Here is a 16,436-nt window from a genome sequence, read left to right on the forward strand (position 1 = left end):
TTGTTCCTTTAGGATATTTTAGTCAAATCGTGTTTTAATTTTTAGTCTCAAAATTATTTTGGTAATTTGTGATTAAGTTAAATAATAGGCTCTATTGTAAAGAATTCAATGTAAAAATCTTGAAAATCTGAAAGAATGCAAAGTAAAATTTTCTTTCAATGACTTTCTGGAATATATATATACATATATATATATATATATTCAAATGTTGACATATGAGTTAACCAAGTATAGAAAAGAATAGCCATTAAAACCTGAGAACTTCATGTGAAATTTGTAACATACCTTAGTGTTAAAAGTTAAGGTGTAAGCTGCTACATCCCGCTTACAATATATACTTTTAAAATATGAGCTTCTGGCTGTGCTATGAAGATGTTTCAGGTGAGCAACTCCACTAATCAGCAAGGACCAGAAATTTCCACACTCTCAGCAAAAAATAGACTGAATTTATCACTGTACTGATTTGATAAGAAAGGGCATTTATTGTTTATTAGGCAATGGAGAGAATTCATGTGAGGATGATAGTGTCCAACTCTGAAAGCCAGAATAGAGCAGCATTTTTCAACTTCAGTATAAGATAAAGAGAAATCAAAATTGCCACACAGGCACTGTAAACAATGTGGGGCCTCTGACCTTACTAAATCAAGTGCCAAGGTAGCTGCAGAAAAGGCCAGGAAGTTAACTAGTTTACTAACGTGTGTGCGAGAAAGAAAATTATGACATCGCAGTATTTGGGGAGCAAATGTGAATGCTTTTCAGTGGGGAAACATTCCAGCCCTTTACCAGCTGTAAGGGGCGTTCATTCTTTGATCAGTTTTCTACAGTAATGACAAAGTTAGCAATTCACATTTCCACTCACCAGCTGCAAAAAAATTGTAAAATCTCAAGAGTTGCACCAGTGTCATCCGACGTTCCCCGTGCATCCAGAAGAATATGAACTAGGTTTCAAGGTACAGGTCTATAATTCTGGAACTCCAGAGGCTGAGGCAAGAGGATCAAGAGTTTGAGGCCAGACTGACCCACATAGTGAAATACTATTTCAAACAAATAAATAAAAACAAAATAAGAAAGGCATAATAAAATGAAGTAAATATCAATTCAACTATTTTTTAAATTTTCTTCCATTTTAACAAAACTCTCTTAACAAATAATTCCATTTATTAAAGCCAAATTGGTCTAAAATAAGACACTCACCTTTCTAACCCCTGGTCACTTATGCTAATAGTCAATAAGGGTATACTAATCTTTTGAGAGTTAGTTGTGAAGTACAGCAGTATTTCTTAAAAGATATGCTATAAACCCTGACTAAATAATTCAAGAAAATTGTACAGAAACTATTTTTATTTCTCTTGCATTTTCAGAGGGCATGCTTGACAATTAGAGATTTTAAGGAATGCCGCCATTCAAAAATCTAGATGAATCTGTTTGCCACGATAGCTCTTATTTAGTATTTCATATATAAATTTTTATTTTATGGTATTGAATCTTGGAAGAAACATTGCAACAATCCAGAATCTGTCATTAGATGGCCATGATAGCTTTTCAAATTTGGGGCATGGCTCATTTTTGTTTTGTGTAAAATTGTGAATCATTCTGATATTAACTAGAATGAAACAGTCCACAGTTAAATAGCATTATCATTATGGCTTAGAGCCAAAAAGGAATTATAGAAATGTACTAGAACTGAATAGGTTTTTTAAAAGTAAAATCACCATTAAAGGAAACCCATACCTAATATAGAGTACAGCATACACAACCTCCTATTACATATACAAAAACCAAAAGCCTCTGAGTTTCTTCATTATCCCCTTTACACCCACCTTTACTTTAAACTGGATCTCATTTAGAAAACAAGAGAAAGAAATCAATGTAGCAAAGAAAATATCCAAAGAAATGAAGCCTAGGTCTTTAGCAAGGACTTGGTCCTACATGGTAAGAAACCACCTTCTAGTCTTTAAGTGGTGAAATAAGTACGACCTGTGCTCCTCAAAACTTTAAATGAATGGTTTAAAATGTTAAGATTAATTTTGGTTGTAAGTGGTCTTCACCTTAGAACTTAATGGTCATTCCCATATATATTTTATCAAAATGATTCCAGCGTTAGATAGCATGTATAAACCCAGAATTCTTCCTTCATAGGGTTCTAGCCAAATATTTTTGAATATTAGCAGATTCTAGTTCCAATTAAAATATTGATAGCAAAATCTTGAGAAAATATTTAAGATATTGATATTCAAATTATATTCTACAGATATTTTCATTCATTTAAAATATTTTAGAAACAAAATAATTAGAAGTTGAACTATCAGTGTCTAATAAAAGTTTTATCATTTACTTGTAGTAATAACATTTTTATTATTTAGTAAATATTGACTTGAATAAAATCACAAGCATATTTTAAAGATCATTATTAGTTTATCATTATTAGTTTAGATAATGTAAGTTCTGTGTCTGAGAATGTTTAAATAATACTCTTATTGTAACGCATCCATTATTATACAAACACTTTTTGTACCAGATTTTTACAAGCATCAGAATATTTACATGTTCTTGTGTTGTCACTCTATTTAGCAGCATGGACCTGGGAGAGGGAAGACTAAAAATGAGGCAAGCTAATGTCTCATGCAGTACCTAACTTTATCCAAGGTGTCAGACAATTTATATTCCAAGGGCATTCTATGGGTTAAGCAAGGTCATGTAAGCAAAATTGACTTGAGTTCAAGTTGTACACAATCCCAAGGGCAAGGTCACAGGAGTTTAAGCTGTACACAGTCAGGAGGAAAACTCTAGCTTGGAAATGTCATCTGACTAAGAATAAGTAAGATGATGGGTGATCTGAAGTAATCCACTATTTACTGCACCTGGATAAGGCACAAAAGCACATTCCAAGAGCAACCCATCTTATGGAGGAGCAGAGGTTACAAGACTCTTACTTGAAATTGTCTCATGAGCTCTCAGAAATCCCCTCACACAGCTTCCTTCATGAACCATCTTCCAATATTCCTGAAAGAAGAATAGTACAGTTTTTACTAGATTGATATGAGTACAAAATTCTGAGCTATTTTAGTATAATTTCTAAGATTAATCCCATTTTATTCCTCCCAACTTTTGCTAATATGTATGTGTGCTATGTCTACACATACATGTGTGCACACATTGACATGTATCTTTCCTAGCCTTTCCAAAATAATGCCTTTATACCATTTCTATTCTTAAACTATAAAACATTCTCAATTAGAATGCTTTTTGCATATATTTCAGAAACTAAAAGAACTGAGATAATACTATTATAATACCATCAATATTCCTTGACTTGCTAGCCCAGACTTATTTTATTTTAAGCCTTCATATCCATGTTTTGAGCTATTATACACATACACTCTGCTCAGATATATGTAAATCATACTTATGAAACTAAATTCTATGATATCAGAAAATATTTTTAAATAAGACTATTATTGTTGAATGTTTAAAAACATATTTTGAAGGTTAATCAATGAAGTCACCATTAAAAGGAGAACCATCACAAGAACAAGTGTGGGGCAGGTAAAAGGATATGAATTCCTTTATTTCCCATTTATTTATTGTTTTAAATCCTAGTTGCAATTTCCCCTCCCTCCTCTTTCCTCAGTCCTTCCCACCTCTCAGGCTTCCCTCTGTCCCTAACTGCAAATCTACTCCTCATCCATTTCTGTTATGGAAAGTGCTGGTCTCAACACAGCATGGCATTACCAAGTTGCAGTAAGATTAATGTATTTAAGGCTGAGCAAGGTGACCCTGTATGAGGAGTAGAGTCCCAAAGGCCAGTGAAAGAGTTGACAACAGCCCCGTTTCCCACTGTTAGAAGTCCTCCAAGAGGACCAAGATACAAGACTGTAACATATGCGCAGAGTGCCTAGGCCAGACCCTTGGAGGGGTTGTTAGTTCGGTCTCTGTGAGCCCCTATGAATCCAGGTTAGTTGATTCTGTGAGTTTTCTTATGGTGAAGGGTGTGGATTCCTAGGAGGTCAGAAGCAGTGAACTCTCCATGCAGAGAAAGTGGGTAGACTAAGCATCAAATTTGAAAGCAATTTCATGAGAGAGAAAAATAAAACGGAATATAGGAAAAATGGGTTTTCTAAAGATCTATCAAGTATTATTATATCCATAGTGACAAAAAGCAGAAAATGTCAAAAAGAAATAACTGATTTGATTTAAAAAAAGAAAAAAAAGGTTTTGCTTGCTGAATAAGACAGAAAATTAGAGTTCATTCAAATGGAGAATAAAAATATTAGCTACAAGAATATTTCAAAAAATGATCAAGTCTGGTCATTCTGGCTTTTAAATGCTATGATTTATTTCCCTGCAGAATGCCAGAATCCCCTGGCGATGGTCCTGAATATCCATTGTTCGTCACAGTTGGTGACTGGTTGGATTCTATAAAGATGGGGCAATACAAGAGTAACTTCATGGCAGCAGGCTTTACAACGTTTGATCTGATCTCAAGAATGAGCATCGAGTAAGTAGTTCTAGGCTTATTACTGTAATTAGATATTTTGCTCATGGAATTTCAAATTTACACATCCAAATCAAGAATACCATTCCTAAGGCTAGTGTGTGATTTCTGTCTTTATCATTCCAGTGGAAGCTGTAAGTTAAACTCTCAACTATTATTCTTTTAAAGAATATATTTAATTCAAATAGATTTTTAACATTGTTGGAAATGCTTCCCAGATACATACTGATCTTATTAAAATCATAGACATTACATCAACATAGTGTTTGTTGCCTTGGTAAATTGTTATTCATATATATTAATATTCAGCACCTACTGCCATCATTAGATCAATCTGCTTACTCTAATGTGTTACCATGACATTTTAGAGATCCTTCTATGTATTATCATGATAAGACATCTTCCATCCTCTCAAAGACCATCATTTATCTACATCTAATAGAAAAGTTCAAATGTGGATTAAAATATTATAATTAGATGGCACCATTAAATTACCATTGTTTTAAGATAGCAATGCAAGTTCATATGGTTCAAAATAATGACAGCTTTTAAAGTCAAATACTAAATGTTTTTGAACTTATAAACTATTTATCATATATGCACAAATAAGTACAGAGAATGAAGTAACAAATTCCAATGTATCCACCACCAAGTTTATGAGATAATACATTCATAGAAACAGTTGAAGCTCTGTGTGTACTCCAGTTCTATCACTTCTCCTACTCCCATTCCAAGGTCATCATTGTCCTGTATTTAATGTTTATTAGTCTGTGTATATCTAATTTAGATATTTCATATAAATTTTAAAATTCATCAAGAGGCTATGTATTGTTCTTGGCTTCCCCCCCCCACCCTGTTCTCACACCTATAAATCTAGTTCAGCAGTTTCGGCTACTATATGGGGTTTTCTTATATGTCTCACTGTTTTCTAAATTTCTATTAGTATAAGTGTTTTATTATATGTCTCACTGTCTTTTAAATTTGTATTAGTAGAAGTGTTTTAGAATTGTATGATTTTTGTATTCATTTTTTGTGTATCTCTTAAGCATAAAAGTGAAATTATTATAGGGTTGTAGAATATGTATGTGTCCTCCTTATTTATTTCCACAAAATTGCTAAATTTTGTTTAATGTTATTTTCATACCCATATTATGCCCCTACATGTTCTACATTTTCTATGACTGTTGCAAATTTATATAATTACTTTAATTATAAGTAGCTTTATGCCTAATAGAAACGCAAGCATTCTATCTGGATATGGAATTTTTCTTTATCATTTAATTTGAGATTAAATGAATTTGTAAATATTTTATGGAATGCCGGGCGGTGGTGGCGCACGCCTTTAATCCCAGCACTTGGGAGGCAGAGGCAGGTGGATCTCTGTGAGTTCGAGACCAGCCTGGTCTACAAGAGCTAGTTCTAGGACAGGCTCCAAAACCACAGAGAAACCCTGTCTCGAAAAACCAAAAAAAAATTTATGGAACAAAGGAAAAGAAAATATAAAATTTTACTATTTATTTATATGACTACTTAACTATTAACCAACACATTTATTTCCATATATTTAACATAGCTACATATTCATTTTCTCATGCTTGTATTTATTAAAACTATGAGCTCAAAATCTTTCTCTTTCTCTCCCCCATCCCTTCCTCTTTCCCTCTCCTCTCCCTTCTCTCCCGCTTCATACTCTTTCAGTGATATTAGACGAATTGGAGTCATACTCATTGGACATCAGAGACGAATAGTCAGCAGCATACAGACTTTACGTTTACATATGATGCACATACAGGAGAAGGGGTTTCATGTATGAAAGTACTATAAACACCTGTATTTTGTGCCTCAGCATTTCTACAAAGAAAAATATACCCTCTACAACTCATTCTTCTGATTCTCCAGACATCCCTTCACAACCCACAGTCTCCTGTTCAGACTATGGCTGCACACCTTACGTTTATGCTTCCACCCTGGATTTCAATATCCTGCTACACAGGTCCTCTCTGAATAGCCTGCAAATGAAACTCTGGCCCACTGCAGATTATCACTACATAATGATAAATAACTCAGCATGAATGTGTAACTTTGTATAGAAGTGTTTGGGAAGTGTTCATGGACTTAACCTAAAGGAATGTGTTCAGGTGTGGCATCTTCAAAGATGTATGTAGCGTTTAATGATAGATAAGAAAGAAATAGTTGACCATTCTACCATGTTTTGTGATCAAGTAGCTTCCAACTTGACATGCTTCTTTTTTGATAGTTTCGCTCAACTCTGCGGAGTGTACTATTGTTTTATTTTTAATAACTTAACTGTTGGTGCCTGATGTTACAACGATTTGCAGAAATGATCAATGACTCCATGTAGTGCATTTGTGTCAGGTGTGAATACAGTATGAAGGGCATTGTTGGGGAGGGAGATGGACAAAAATACTGTGCTTTTCAATATACTAAGGCTGGGTTTGTCTATATTTTTAAATTAACTTTATAGGGTTCTACACATTTCATAGTAGGTGGTTGTTTAGAGGATTTTCCCCCTCTAATTTTTTACTAATTATGCTGTATTTCTCTAGTATGTTACAAGAATTACCCTTGGAAAGACCAAGAGTGAGTCCATTACTCTGATAGTTTTCATAGACAGACACATGGAGTAAACCTATGGCTGTTGCCTTGAATTCATCCTCACGAGTATGACAAACAATTATCAAAGCATTGAGAAAGTATATTGTTCATAATGTGACCTTTTTCTTAAATAAAAGTTCTAACATAGTAGCCATAGACTAAATGGAAAATGATTTACTGAATTTAAGATAGCTTGCAGTGCCCCGATGTAATAAACGCAACTAGTTGATTGATAACTGGTGTTCTTCTAACTTTAACAATTCAAATATTTTGTTCACAAAAATAAGTTATATGAACACTCTGAGGTCTTCTCAAAATCTTTTAAGAAATTAGCATGGATACCATAAACATGATATAAATAGATCTCACATTTAAGCATATATATGCACATATATAATGTGAAAATTGCAGTCTATTGTAGTATATAAAAATAACACATCTGAGATGTGTTGTCATAATCTTCTCTGAGGCTCACAGCAAAAAAAAAAAAAGCAAATGTATTTTTCCAGTGAATTTGTCAGCTTATCAAAATAGTGCTCCTTTTAAAACAAACTCAACTATAAAATTATCTGCTCCCATGAAACCACAAAAATTACCCTCGTGATGAGTGAAGAATAAGCTGGTTATTGAAGAAAGAAAAATGCAGATCAGATTGTCTAAAGATGCAGATAGTGAACTAACTTTTATTCAATGTCAGAGACAAAGGCATCCTCTCCACATCCCTAAATCCCTGCTGAAATTCTACAAGAGGATAAAAACTGTTTCCACTTAGGGATCCTCACTTCTTTTCCTTTTAGTTTTGTTTGTAAGATTTTTGTTATACAAGATCCTTCTACATTTCTTTCGCTGATTCATCTTCCTGGTTTTGCTCCTCCTGTTGCAGCTTAATTTTTCTCATTTCAACAAAAAAAAATGTATAGAGATAAAAGGGTGTCTTTAGAGTATTTCTTGACTAAACAGAAAAAGAAAAGAGTGGAATTCCATCCCTTTTTAAGTAAGTGTGTCAGAAATAGCTGGTAATATTTTCTAGCCACCTTCATGCATGGCCATGCATCACTCATAGACTCTCGGCAATTTGCTTGATACATTTACGCAAATCTGGATACATTTAGGAGAAATACAAATTTCCATATTTATCTGTCTTTAAATATCTATTAAATGATAACAGATGATTAAATTTATTAATCATATATATTTATTTTTATAAAACAGCAAAAAGGTATTTAGAAAAATAAGAAATAGAATAATATGGTCCATCATAGGACTCTGTCTACAGCATCTGTAAGCCTTGATGAAATAAATTCTATAGAAGTATTTAAAATTCTGTGGAATTTACATTCAGTAATGGCAACATTAAGAATCTGTTAATAGTTTTCATTTAAAAGTGTGATGATGTAATTCTATTTCTAGTTAATTTGCATTTCTACATATGTCTTTCCTGATTTATTAAAACATTCTCTTTCTATTCTCTAATCCCATGTCCTCTTCCAAGTTTTGTAAAATTATGTTTATTTACCAAGCTATGAGCATGATAATGTTAAGTGTAATATGAACTTCATTATGGACAGAACAAGGCAGAAATATGTGCAAAATTAAACATAAACATTAAAATATAAGAATATTTCTTTGCTGCCTAATGGTCATGTACCTTGTGATCCAAGAGAAATTAAGATCTCAGAATATAGCTGGGCGGTGGTGATGCACGCCTTTAATCCCAGCATTCAGGAGGCAGAGGCAGGCGATCTCTGTGAGTTCAAGGTCAGCCTGGTCTACAAGAGCTAGTTCCAGGACTGGCTCCATAGCTACAGAGAAACCCTGTCACAAACAAACAAACAAACAAACAAACAAAGATCTCGGGATGTTAATGGTTAAAATATCAAACGCAGATGTCAATATAACATGAAACATTCCGAGATTTCCCATTCTGAGGTTTACTTGTGCCTGTGCTCAATAACTAAATTTATTTGATACATACAATCAAAAGATAATTGTCCAAAAATAAGCTAATGACTTTCATAATTATAGTTAGGAATTATCCCTTATAACTAAAAATATGCATATACATTATGTACTTGCTTTTAAGAAATCTTAATCAATTCTAATGAGTGAGTTCTTAGAGTTTTGAAAATCAGACCATGTAAATTTTTTTTTATTCTCTCAAAGTCAACTTCTGGTCTATAGCCAAAAATGTAAAACGAATATACAATCAAGAACAAAGATGGTGTATTGAAATCATTCAGCTAAAAAGTATCTGAAATGATGACAGTGTAACAGGAAGGAAGAATTATAGAAAATTTGCAAGATTGTTCTACAACTGCTGATAAGTGTGTTACACATGCTATAATCACAGATTTATTATACTGCGTATCACTCCCTAAAACCTACCCAGATGTAAACTGGATAAGGCAGCCTTCCAGTTACAACTCAAAAGCCTCTCATAGCCCACAATAGAAAAAAGCCAAATTTAATCTGTGAAAAGTAAAGTTTTATAAAGTTCTCTATGGCAGTGATAGTGAAGAGGAAAATACATATCATCCAACCTGTGTTCTAAATGTCTCTTTTGATATCTTTCAATATTAAATGTACGCTCTAGGAGAAAAATCAGTTAACATTCATCTCAAGATTTTTACCAGTATTGTCTCTTTTTCTATTCCTTTATTAATTTTTTCAGCCCCCATCCAATCGCTTTTCTTTCACAGGTTCTATCAATGTACTCATTATATCAGTATAGCAAAACACAGCAAGTCTAAAAAAAAGCCTTGTAAATTTCCATGGAAGCAGCTGAATGGCAGGGTAGGTTGAAAAAATTATCTATTGGGTCTTTGCATACAAATGGGAGCCCTTCAAATTAGAAGGTGTGAGTTCTGACTTTGCCTAACAGAAAATTAAGCACAAGGGAAAGAAATTCAAAATAGAATATTGCTTCTGTAGCTTCAGTTAGTTAAGTCTAATATTAAATAAAAAGAAATTAGTATTTTAATAACCCAGTCTTAACTTAGGAAATCTGTGTCTTTAAACATAAAAAGGCTTACAGCAGATGCGTCAGTTGTTACATTATGATCTCCTTAACTTTCATAACTTGAATTTCATGCAGTCAAATAAACTCATATCTATAATTAATCAAACATATTTGATACCTTATTTAAACAGAAGAGGAGTAGATTAGGTACAACTGGGGATGTTCATTTGTCTTTCATGTGTTCAAGTCATACTTTTCCTTTTTATGATCAACATTCCCAACATCCTTTCTCATTTTTATATTGTTAGGAAAAAAATATACATTTTATTTACCATAGTTGAATAAAACAGTATGTTTCCTATACACATAATTATGTTTTCACAAAAATGAATTTAAGTACACTGTTGTTGGCCACTCTTAATCCCTGAGTTTAAAGTTTAGATTGGAGCCTGGCAGTTTGCTATAGTGACTCCTTCATGTGGGATTAGATCTTGCTCTAGAATAAATCAAAACAAGTAGGAGTTAGTCAAGTGTGAACATGTTAATTTCCCATCAGAAAGATAAATTTTGAAACTTGGAATCTCTTAAAATTCTTCCCAAAGACCCATTACTTTTTTGGTAGTGGAAATCATGCTTTGTGGGTTCTCTAGGATCTTACCATCAGAAGTCAGTCCCTATATGAACTTATTCTTCTGAAAGCCTGTAAAAACATCATTTCATTTCAAACCAAACCTGAAACTAATCTCATACCTGAGCTAATTTTTCTAGTAGATGTAATAATATGCACTTCAAAGTTTACACAAAATCCTTTCCAACAGGATCTGTTAACCAGGGAAAGAAATGATTGTCCATGACTAAAATGAACAGAGTCAAAGGGAAGAAAAACCTTATATTGCATAAAAATAAATGTCCCATCTTCATCTTACTGTTTCCATTAAAAGTCAAGATTTAGGCATATGCTTTAAAGATTTATTAGAAAAACAGTAGGGTTTTGTTATACAAAGATGTGAAATGAAACATATGTCTCCTGGGAATAAAGTTGGAATGGTTTAGAAGACACAGATCATCCAGACATAATTGAACTAACCTCTTTTACTGACTAGTTGTTAGATTCAAATTATCACTAGATCAAATTATTTTGAGCATCTTTATAATTTGGCTTGACTTATATATAACGAAGCTTGAGTTCTTTAATCCTGGATCAAGGGTTTTCTCTTTTGTTGGCAGATTTCTCTTTTGAAGTCACAGAATGGATCTAAAAGTTTAGCTTTTCAAGTTACTGAATTTTAAAATAAAACAAGTTAAGAGAGCTTCATTGTCTAAGGGAGGTAAAGGACTTCTAAAACACTTCAATTTTTCCAAAAGAATTTGACAATTAGAATATCTGTACATCTCAGAGATGTCAAGTCACTTCCACATTATTATATTTTACACTATTCTAATGAAAGCAATTTTTATAAACAAAACGTCCTTTCTTAAATTGATATACTCATTAGTCGCGCTACTATTTTTCTTCAAAAGAGAATCTTTGATTTGTTTCATATTAAGAGAAATTTTCTCACATAGCAGAGACAGTGGGAAAAAAGAAATTTTCAAAGGATAATTCCCCTAATTTAAGAACAATTATTTTATGTTAAGAATAGCAAAGTCACTAAAGAATCATTACCTGTCAAAACAGGATAAAGGATAATGTAATACAGAGAGTTCTGCATATTAGGAAGGTGTACCATTGAGCCACATTCATCCCAAGGGGAAACTGTTTTCATTTTGTATTAGCAAAGAAGGTACAGGTTAACTACACATTTATCCCACAAATTGTAAATTCAACAAGTATTTATTCTATTAATAATACTCTTTTAAGTAACACATCTGTTCTTAACCATGTTTGTACATCATATTTATATCTTCTATTGGCCTTTAATTTGTCACAATAGCATTTTTAGTTGGTATGTTATCAAATCAAAGAGGAATTCAAAATAACTAAAATGCTATTTCAGGATCCATACTCAGTTGGCTCAGGATCTTCAATTCAATAGCCCTCATTAAAGGAAGATCCAATGCTGTCTCCACATAGTCCATGATTATAAAGAAAACTCTGGGGACATAAGAATTATTGTTTTCCATATATCCTGTTCAGATTTTATATTTAGTCCTAATCATAATTGTCTACATGAGGTAAACATGAACTTGTGTATGAAGCAATATTGATATGAACTGTTATTGTTTGTGTTTTTGTGCTGGTGCTCCAACCCAAGGCAAGCACTCTGCCACTGAGTTACTCCCCCAGCTGACATCAGAACATTGCAGTACAGTTTGTTCGTATCTGTAATGCCTACATAAGACATGCTTCTGTTTTCTCTCTTCTAGAAAGAGCCAATAGCATTTGAAGTGTTTGAAATCATGGTACAAGTGTGAAAAAAAGCCAGTTCCTAGAAATAAACTACACTACACATTTCCAAGGTTTTATCTGTAATGCTCTGCAGCTTCTGGAATGTCACAAATCTTTTCTACGTTGAGTTATTCGTAGACTTAGCTGCGTGTGCTTTAGACAGAGCTTGCTTTAACGTATTTTTCATTTAAGCCTATCTTCATTCAGTCTGAAAGTCTGAAATACTATAATTCTATTGCCTCAATTTAACAGGGGATAATATTCTCTCTTTATAGTTCTGAACTGTAGATATTATTATCATATCCATGATGAAATTTCAGCTGGGCATGCTTTATTAGTTATCATACATTTGTTTTCCATCACTAAATCTTCTTCAAATAAGGTCGTTAAAAACTCTAAGAAAATAAAAGCTAGTAGCCACTCACTCGCTAAAGAATTTGTAAATGAATGAGGTGTTTTTCCATCAAAGTGGTTGATGTGATCACTGTTAAAATATATTATCTAAAAGATATCATTGTTATATATGCTCAAAGTATTGTTGAGACAATGCTGAATATTAAGACAATAAATGAATAATAAGGCTTTTAAATTTTTTCTGCATTATATGGAAAGCAAAGTTTAATGTATATGAATGTTTTTCATGGGAACTTTTAATTTAATATGTTCTCTCTTCCTGTACTATAGTTGTTCATCAAGGGAAATTATATTAATATATTGATACTATGCAAATCTCTCATTTTCTTTATTTAAAAGCATGGAGCTTCTGTTCAATTTCATGGTTTTTAATTAGTTCTTTGAGAGTGGAAAAATTTAAATAAAACTTGCAATGGTAGCATTTTCAGTGAGAGGGGCACACTATTGGAATGGTAGTAACAGAAATGAACATGAGGAAAGCTTGATTTTAAAGGTCACTGAATGTGTTTCATTTCTGTTATCATACTAATCATTTCGCTATTATGACCCCCCCCCCCCAGATTGTGACATTGAAAACCTGTGTGTAGAATATAAATACCTTTGGGAGATTTTCTTTTCTATTAACTTGGTTTTCATTTTGTGTGCAAAGAAAATATCAACAGTTTTAATTTTGTTTTGAAAGGGTAATTTTCAACTAGCAATTGTTGCTAAAATGTTAGCTTTACTTGTAATAACAGCATACATGAAAGGTTTCAAGCATATCAATAATTATAACTTTAATACAGAATGTTACATACAAGCAAGCCAAAAGCTAGGAAAAAGAATAGTTTATGTTAAAGTGGTTACTTCATTTAAAAAGAAAACTATCAGAAAAGAATCAGTTAACATTATGTCATGTTGTTCTCGCTTGTAACTTTGAAACAAATGCATTTTGAGGATGTGAATATTTAATGTAAATAACTCTACTCACTTTTGTGAAAATATATATATTGACATTGAACTAGAAAAAATATCTTATGAAAACACCCAAATTAAACAACTATTTTTTAAAAATATACTAGAAGGCTGTGGTCGTATTTGAATGTTCTTCTATTAATGCATTGATTTCTAAGAAATGTAAGCAAAATGTTTTTAAAATATTAATTCATTAAATATGACTGTCAAAATATTTTATACATGTTAATGAATTACCCAATTCATGGATTTATTTTTTACTTCTGTCATAAATTTAAAAGAGTATTTAAAAGATATTGAAGAGCTGACATGAAAGGGTTTACAGTCAACATACTTTTAACTAGTTACTTATATTTTACACAATATTAAATGTTTTTAAAATGTGGTATCTTCCTATAAATTTTATGAGATACTTTTGTTTTTATGAGTCACCCTTGAACTTTAAGTGCTTATATTCTTTATTTCCCCCGTTGCTTTCAGAGTCACTCCTTAAGAGCTTGGATTTAAAGAAGGCAATGGTTTTCTTTAGTCCATTTTTTTGAAATCGAGTCTCCCCAAGTAGCCCAGGCTGTCTTCAGTATCCTCCACTGCTGTCGCTGGGGGCTGAAAGTACAGAATTGAGTACCAGAATTGCAGCTGCATGTTTTATATTTTCATCCAATCACATAATGTTAGGAACTTGTCAATTCTCGAAAAGTTGAAACCAAATGTCATCATAGTAGCTACAATTTCTTTTTGTCAAAGGATTCTTCTTTTATCTTACACTAGTCAGTTATCCTATAAGGTCAGCTAGAAAAAGCAAATTGCTTTGCTTTCCACAAGAAGAAAGTGAATTTTGTAGAGTAATGTTTAATTTTTCTAGTAATTTTTTAACTTATGTTTATCTTGTGTTTAACATTTCACTGAATAGGATGTTCAAACAGAAGCAAATAAATATTCAATTTTATATAATCTGTTTATCTCTTTCCAAGTTTCCAAAGCCCTCTGAAAAAGTTAAAATACTGCATTCTCCTATTTTACAACTTTAACCACTCTACATTAAATATAGAATTATCTATAATTTAATGTAAATGCTGAGAATAACATGATATGCCTAATTTTTTATCCTATCTATACTATGTAATATTTAAAACAATAGGGAAATAAAGAAAATAATGTCAGTTTACTCACCCAAAACTGTAAAAATCACTCAACTTATTAAAATAAGTATATATACTTACATGCAGATTTATTTTAAATGTGTTTATTATAAATACAGACATCCAGCAATGCACTAAGGATTACAGATGGACAAGACAAGCAAGGGCCAATAGCATAAAATTGACATTTTAATAGTAAAGACACACAATCGCCACGTGTTGTGACCATCATGTTACATACATGTTACAGTAAGTGGTAAAATAAATTGGTACAGATATGATATCAAACTTCAATCTGGAAAAACACAAAGGAAACATCCATGAGAGAAGCAAGGACAAAGTTACAGGTAGAAGGAGGAGCTAACAGTCAGGAATTTGGAGTGTGGGAGAATACAGAGAGTACATATAGCAGTAGTAGTAAGGAAAAATACAGAATCAAAGTGCGTGAACAAGGCTGCAGTAGTTTAATAAAAAGGGGTAGCTCATGTTAGAGTAAATATGCTGAAGACAGAGACAAGTTGAAGAGTTTGGGATGATTTAAAACCAGGTTTACTCATCAGTAATTGGAATTGGGATTGGGAATGAGGGATGAAGAGACAGAAAAGACAAAACTAAATTTGCATTTGGGGAACCAGCAATTAATTTAATGACAGTGTGTAGGAGCATTGGAGGGGAAAATCAAATTTGGTTTTGGCTACGCGGTGCCAGAAATAAACAGTAGATATTCAAGTGGAACTATTATGTAGGCGGCTGTGGTCTGGGAGATAACTCAGCACTTGCAAGCTTGATAATGAGTTTAAGCCCAAGGATCCCTGTTTTCCAAAACCTAACATAATCCCACAGCTGGTAGATGTAGTCAAGAAGATCCCTGAGGCTCGCTGGTCAGCCAGTTCAGCCGTAAGTTCCAGGTTAGTGAAAGACCCGTCTCAGCAACTGAGGAAGGACACTCAAATTGTCATCTGTCCTCTACATGCACAGGCACACACAAGTGTGCACATATACATACAGTTGTAAACCGCTGTATCTGAGAGTTCAAAAGAGCTCCTAAGACTGAAGATCAGAACTGACATTCAATAGTCTATATAGTAGCATTTATACTTTCAAACCAAGAACCTTTTACAGTAGATAGAAAACTATACCCAGGACTGAGCTTTAAAAAAATTTCAGTGCTTAGGGTTGAGGCAGAGAACAAGAAGTGACCAAAGTAAGCCACGAAGTAAAAAGATAAGGTACAGAAAAGAGAAATACAGTTGATTGAGTGTTTTAAGTCAAGACCAGGGCTAAAGTGATGGCTTAACAGTGTATACTGCTCTGGCAGAGTACCTGAGTTTGGTTTTAGCAACGGCATTCAGGAGCTCACAACAGTTGCCTATCACTGTAGCTCCAGGGAATCTGAAGCCCTCTTCTGATCTCTGGAAGCATTCCCACACATGTGCACATACACAGATACATATACATACAAAGTTAAAA

General features: G+C 33.0%; 1 protein-coding gene across 1 annotated transcript in view; it reads left to right on the forward strand.

Moving 5' to 3' along the window:
* Nucleotides 1-14,037, forward strand: part of LOC121465269 (ephrin type-A receptor 6) — a 919,159-nt gene extending 905,122 nt beyond the window's left edge. The window contains exons 17-18 of the mRNA XM_041678454.1: nucleotides 4,349-4,498; nucleotides 6,194-14,037. Coding sequence (XP_041534388.1) covers nucleotides 4,349-4,498; nucleotides 6,194-6,308 — 265 coding nt within the window. The 3' untranslated portion in view covers nucleotides 6,309-14,037. The remainder of the gene's footprint in view (nucleotides 1-4,348; nucleotides 4,499-6,193) is intronic.
* Nucleotides 14,038-16,436: the final 2,399 nt, after the last annotated feature.

The sequence above is a fragment of the Microtus oregoni genome, unplaced genomic scaffold, assembly GCF_018167655.1.
Source record: "Microtus oregoni isolate MIOR12 unplaced genomic scaffold, Mior012 000030F_ref0000283, whole genome shotgun sequence".
Lineage (NCBI taxonomy): Eukaryota > Metazoa > Chordata > Mammalia > Rodentia > Cricetidae > Microtus > Microtus oregoni.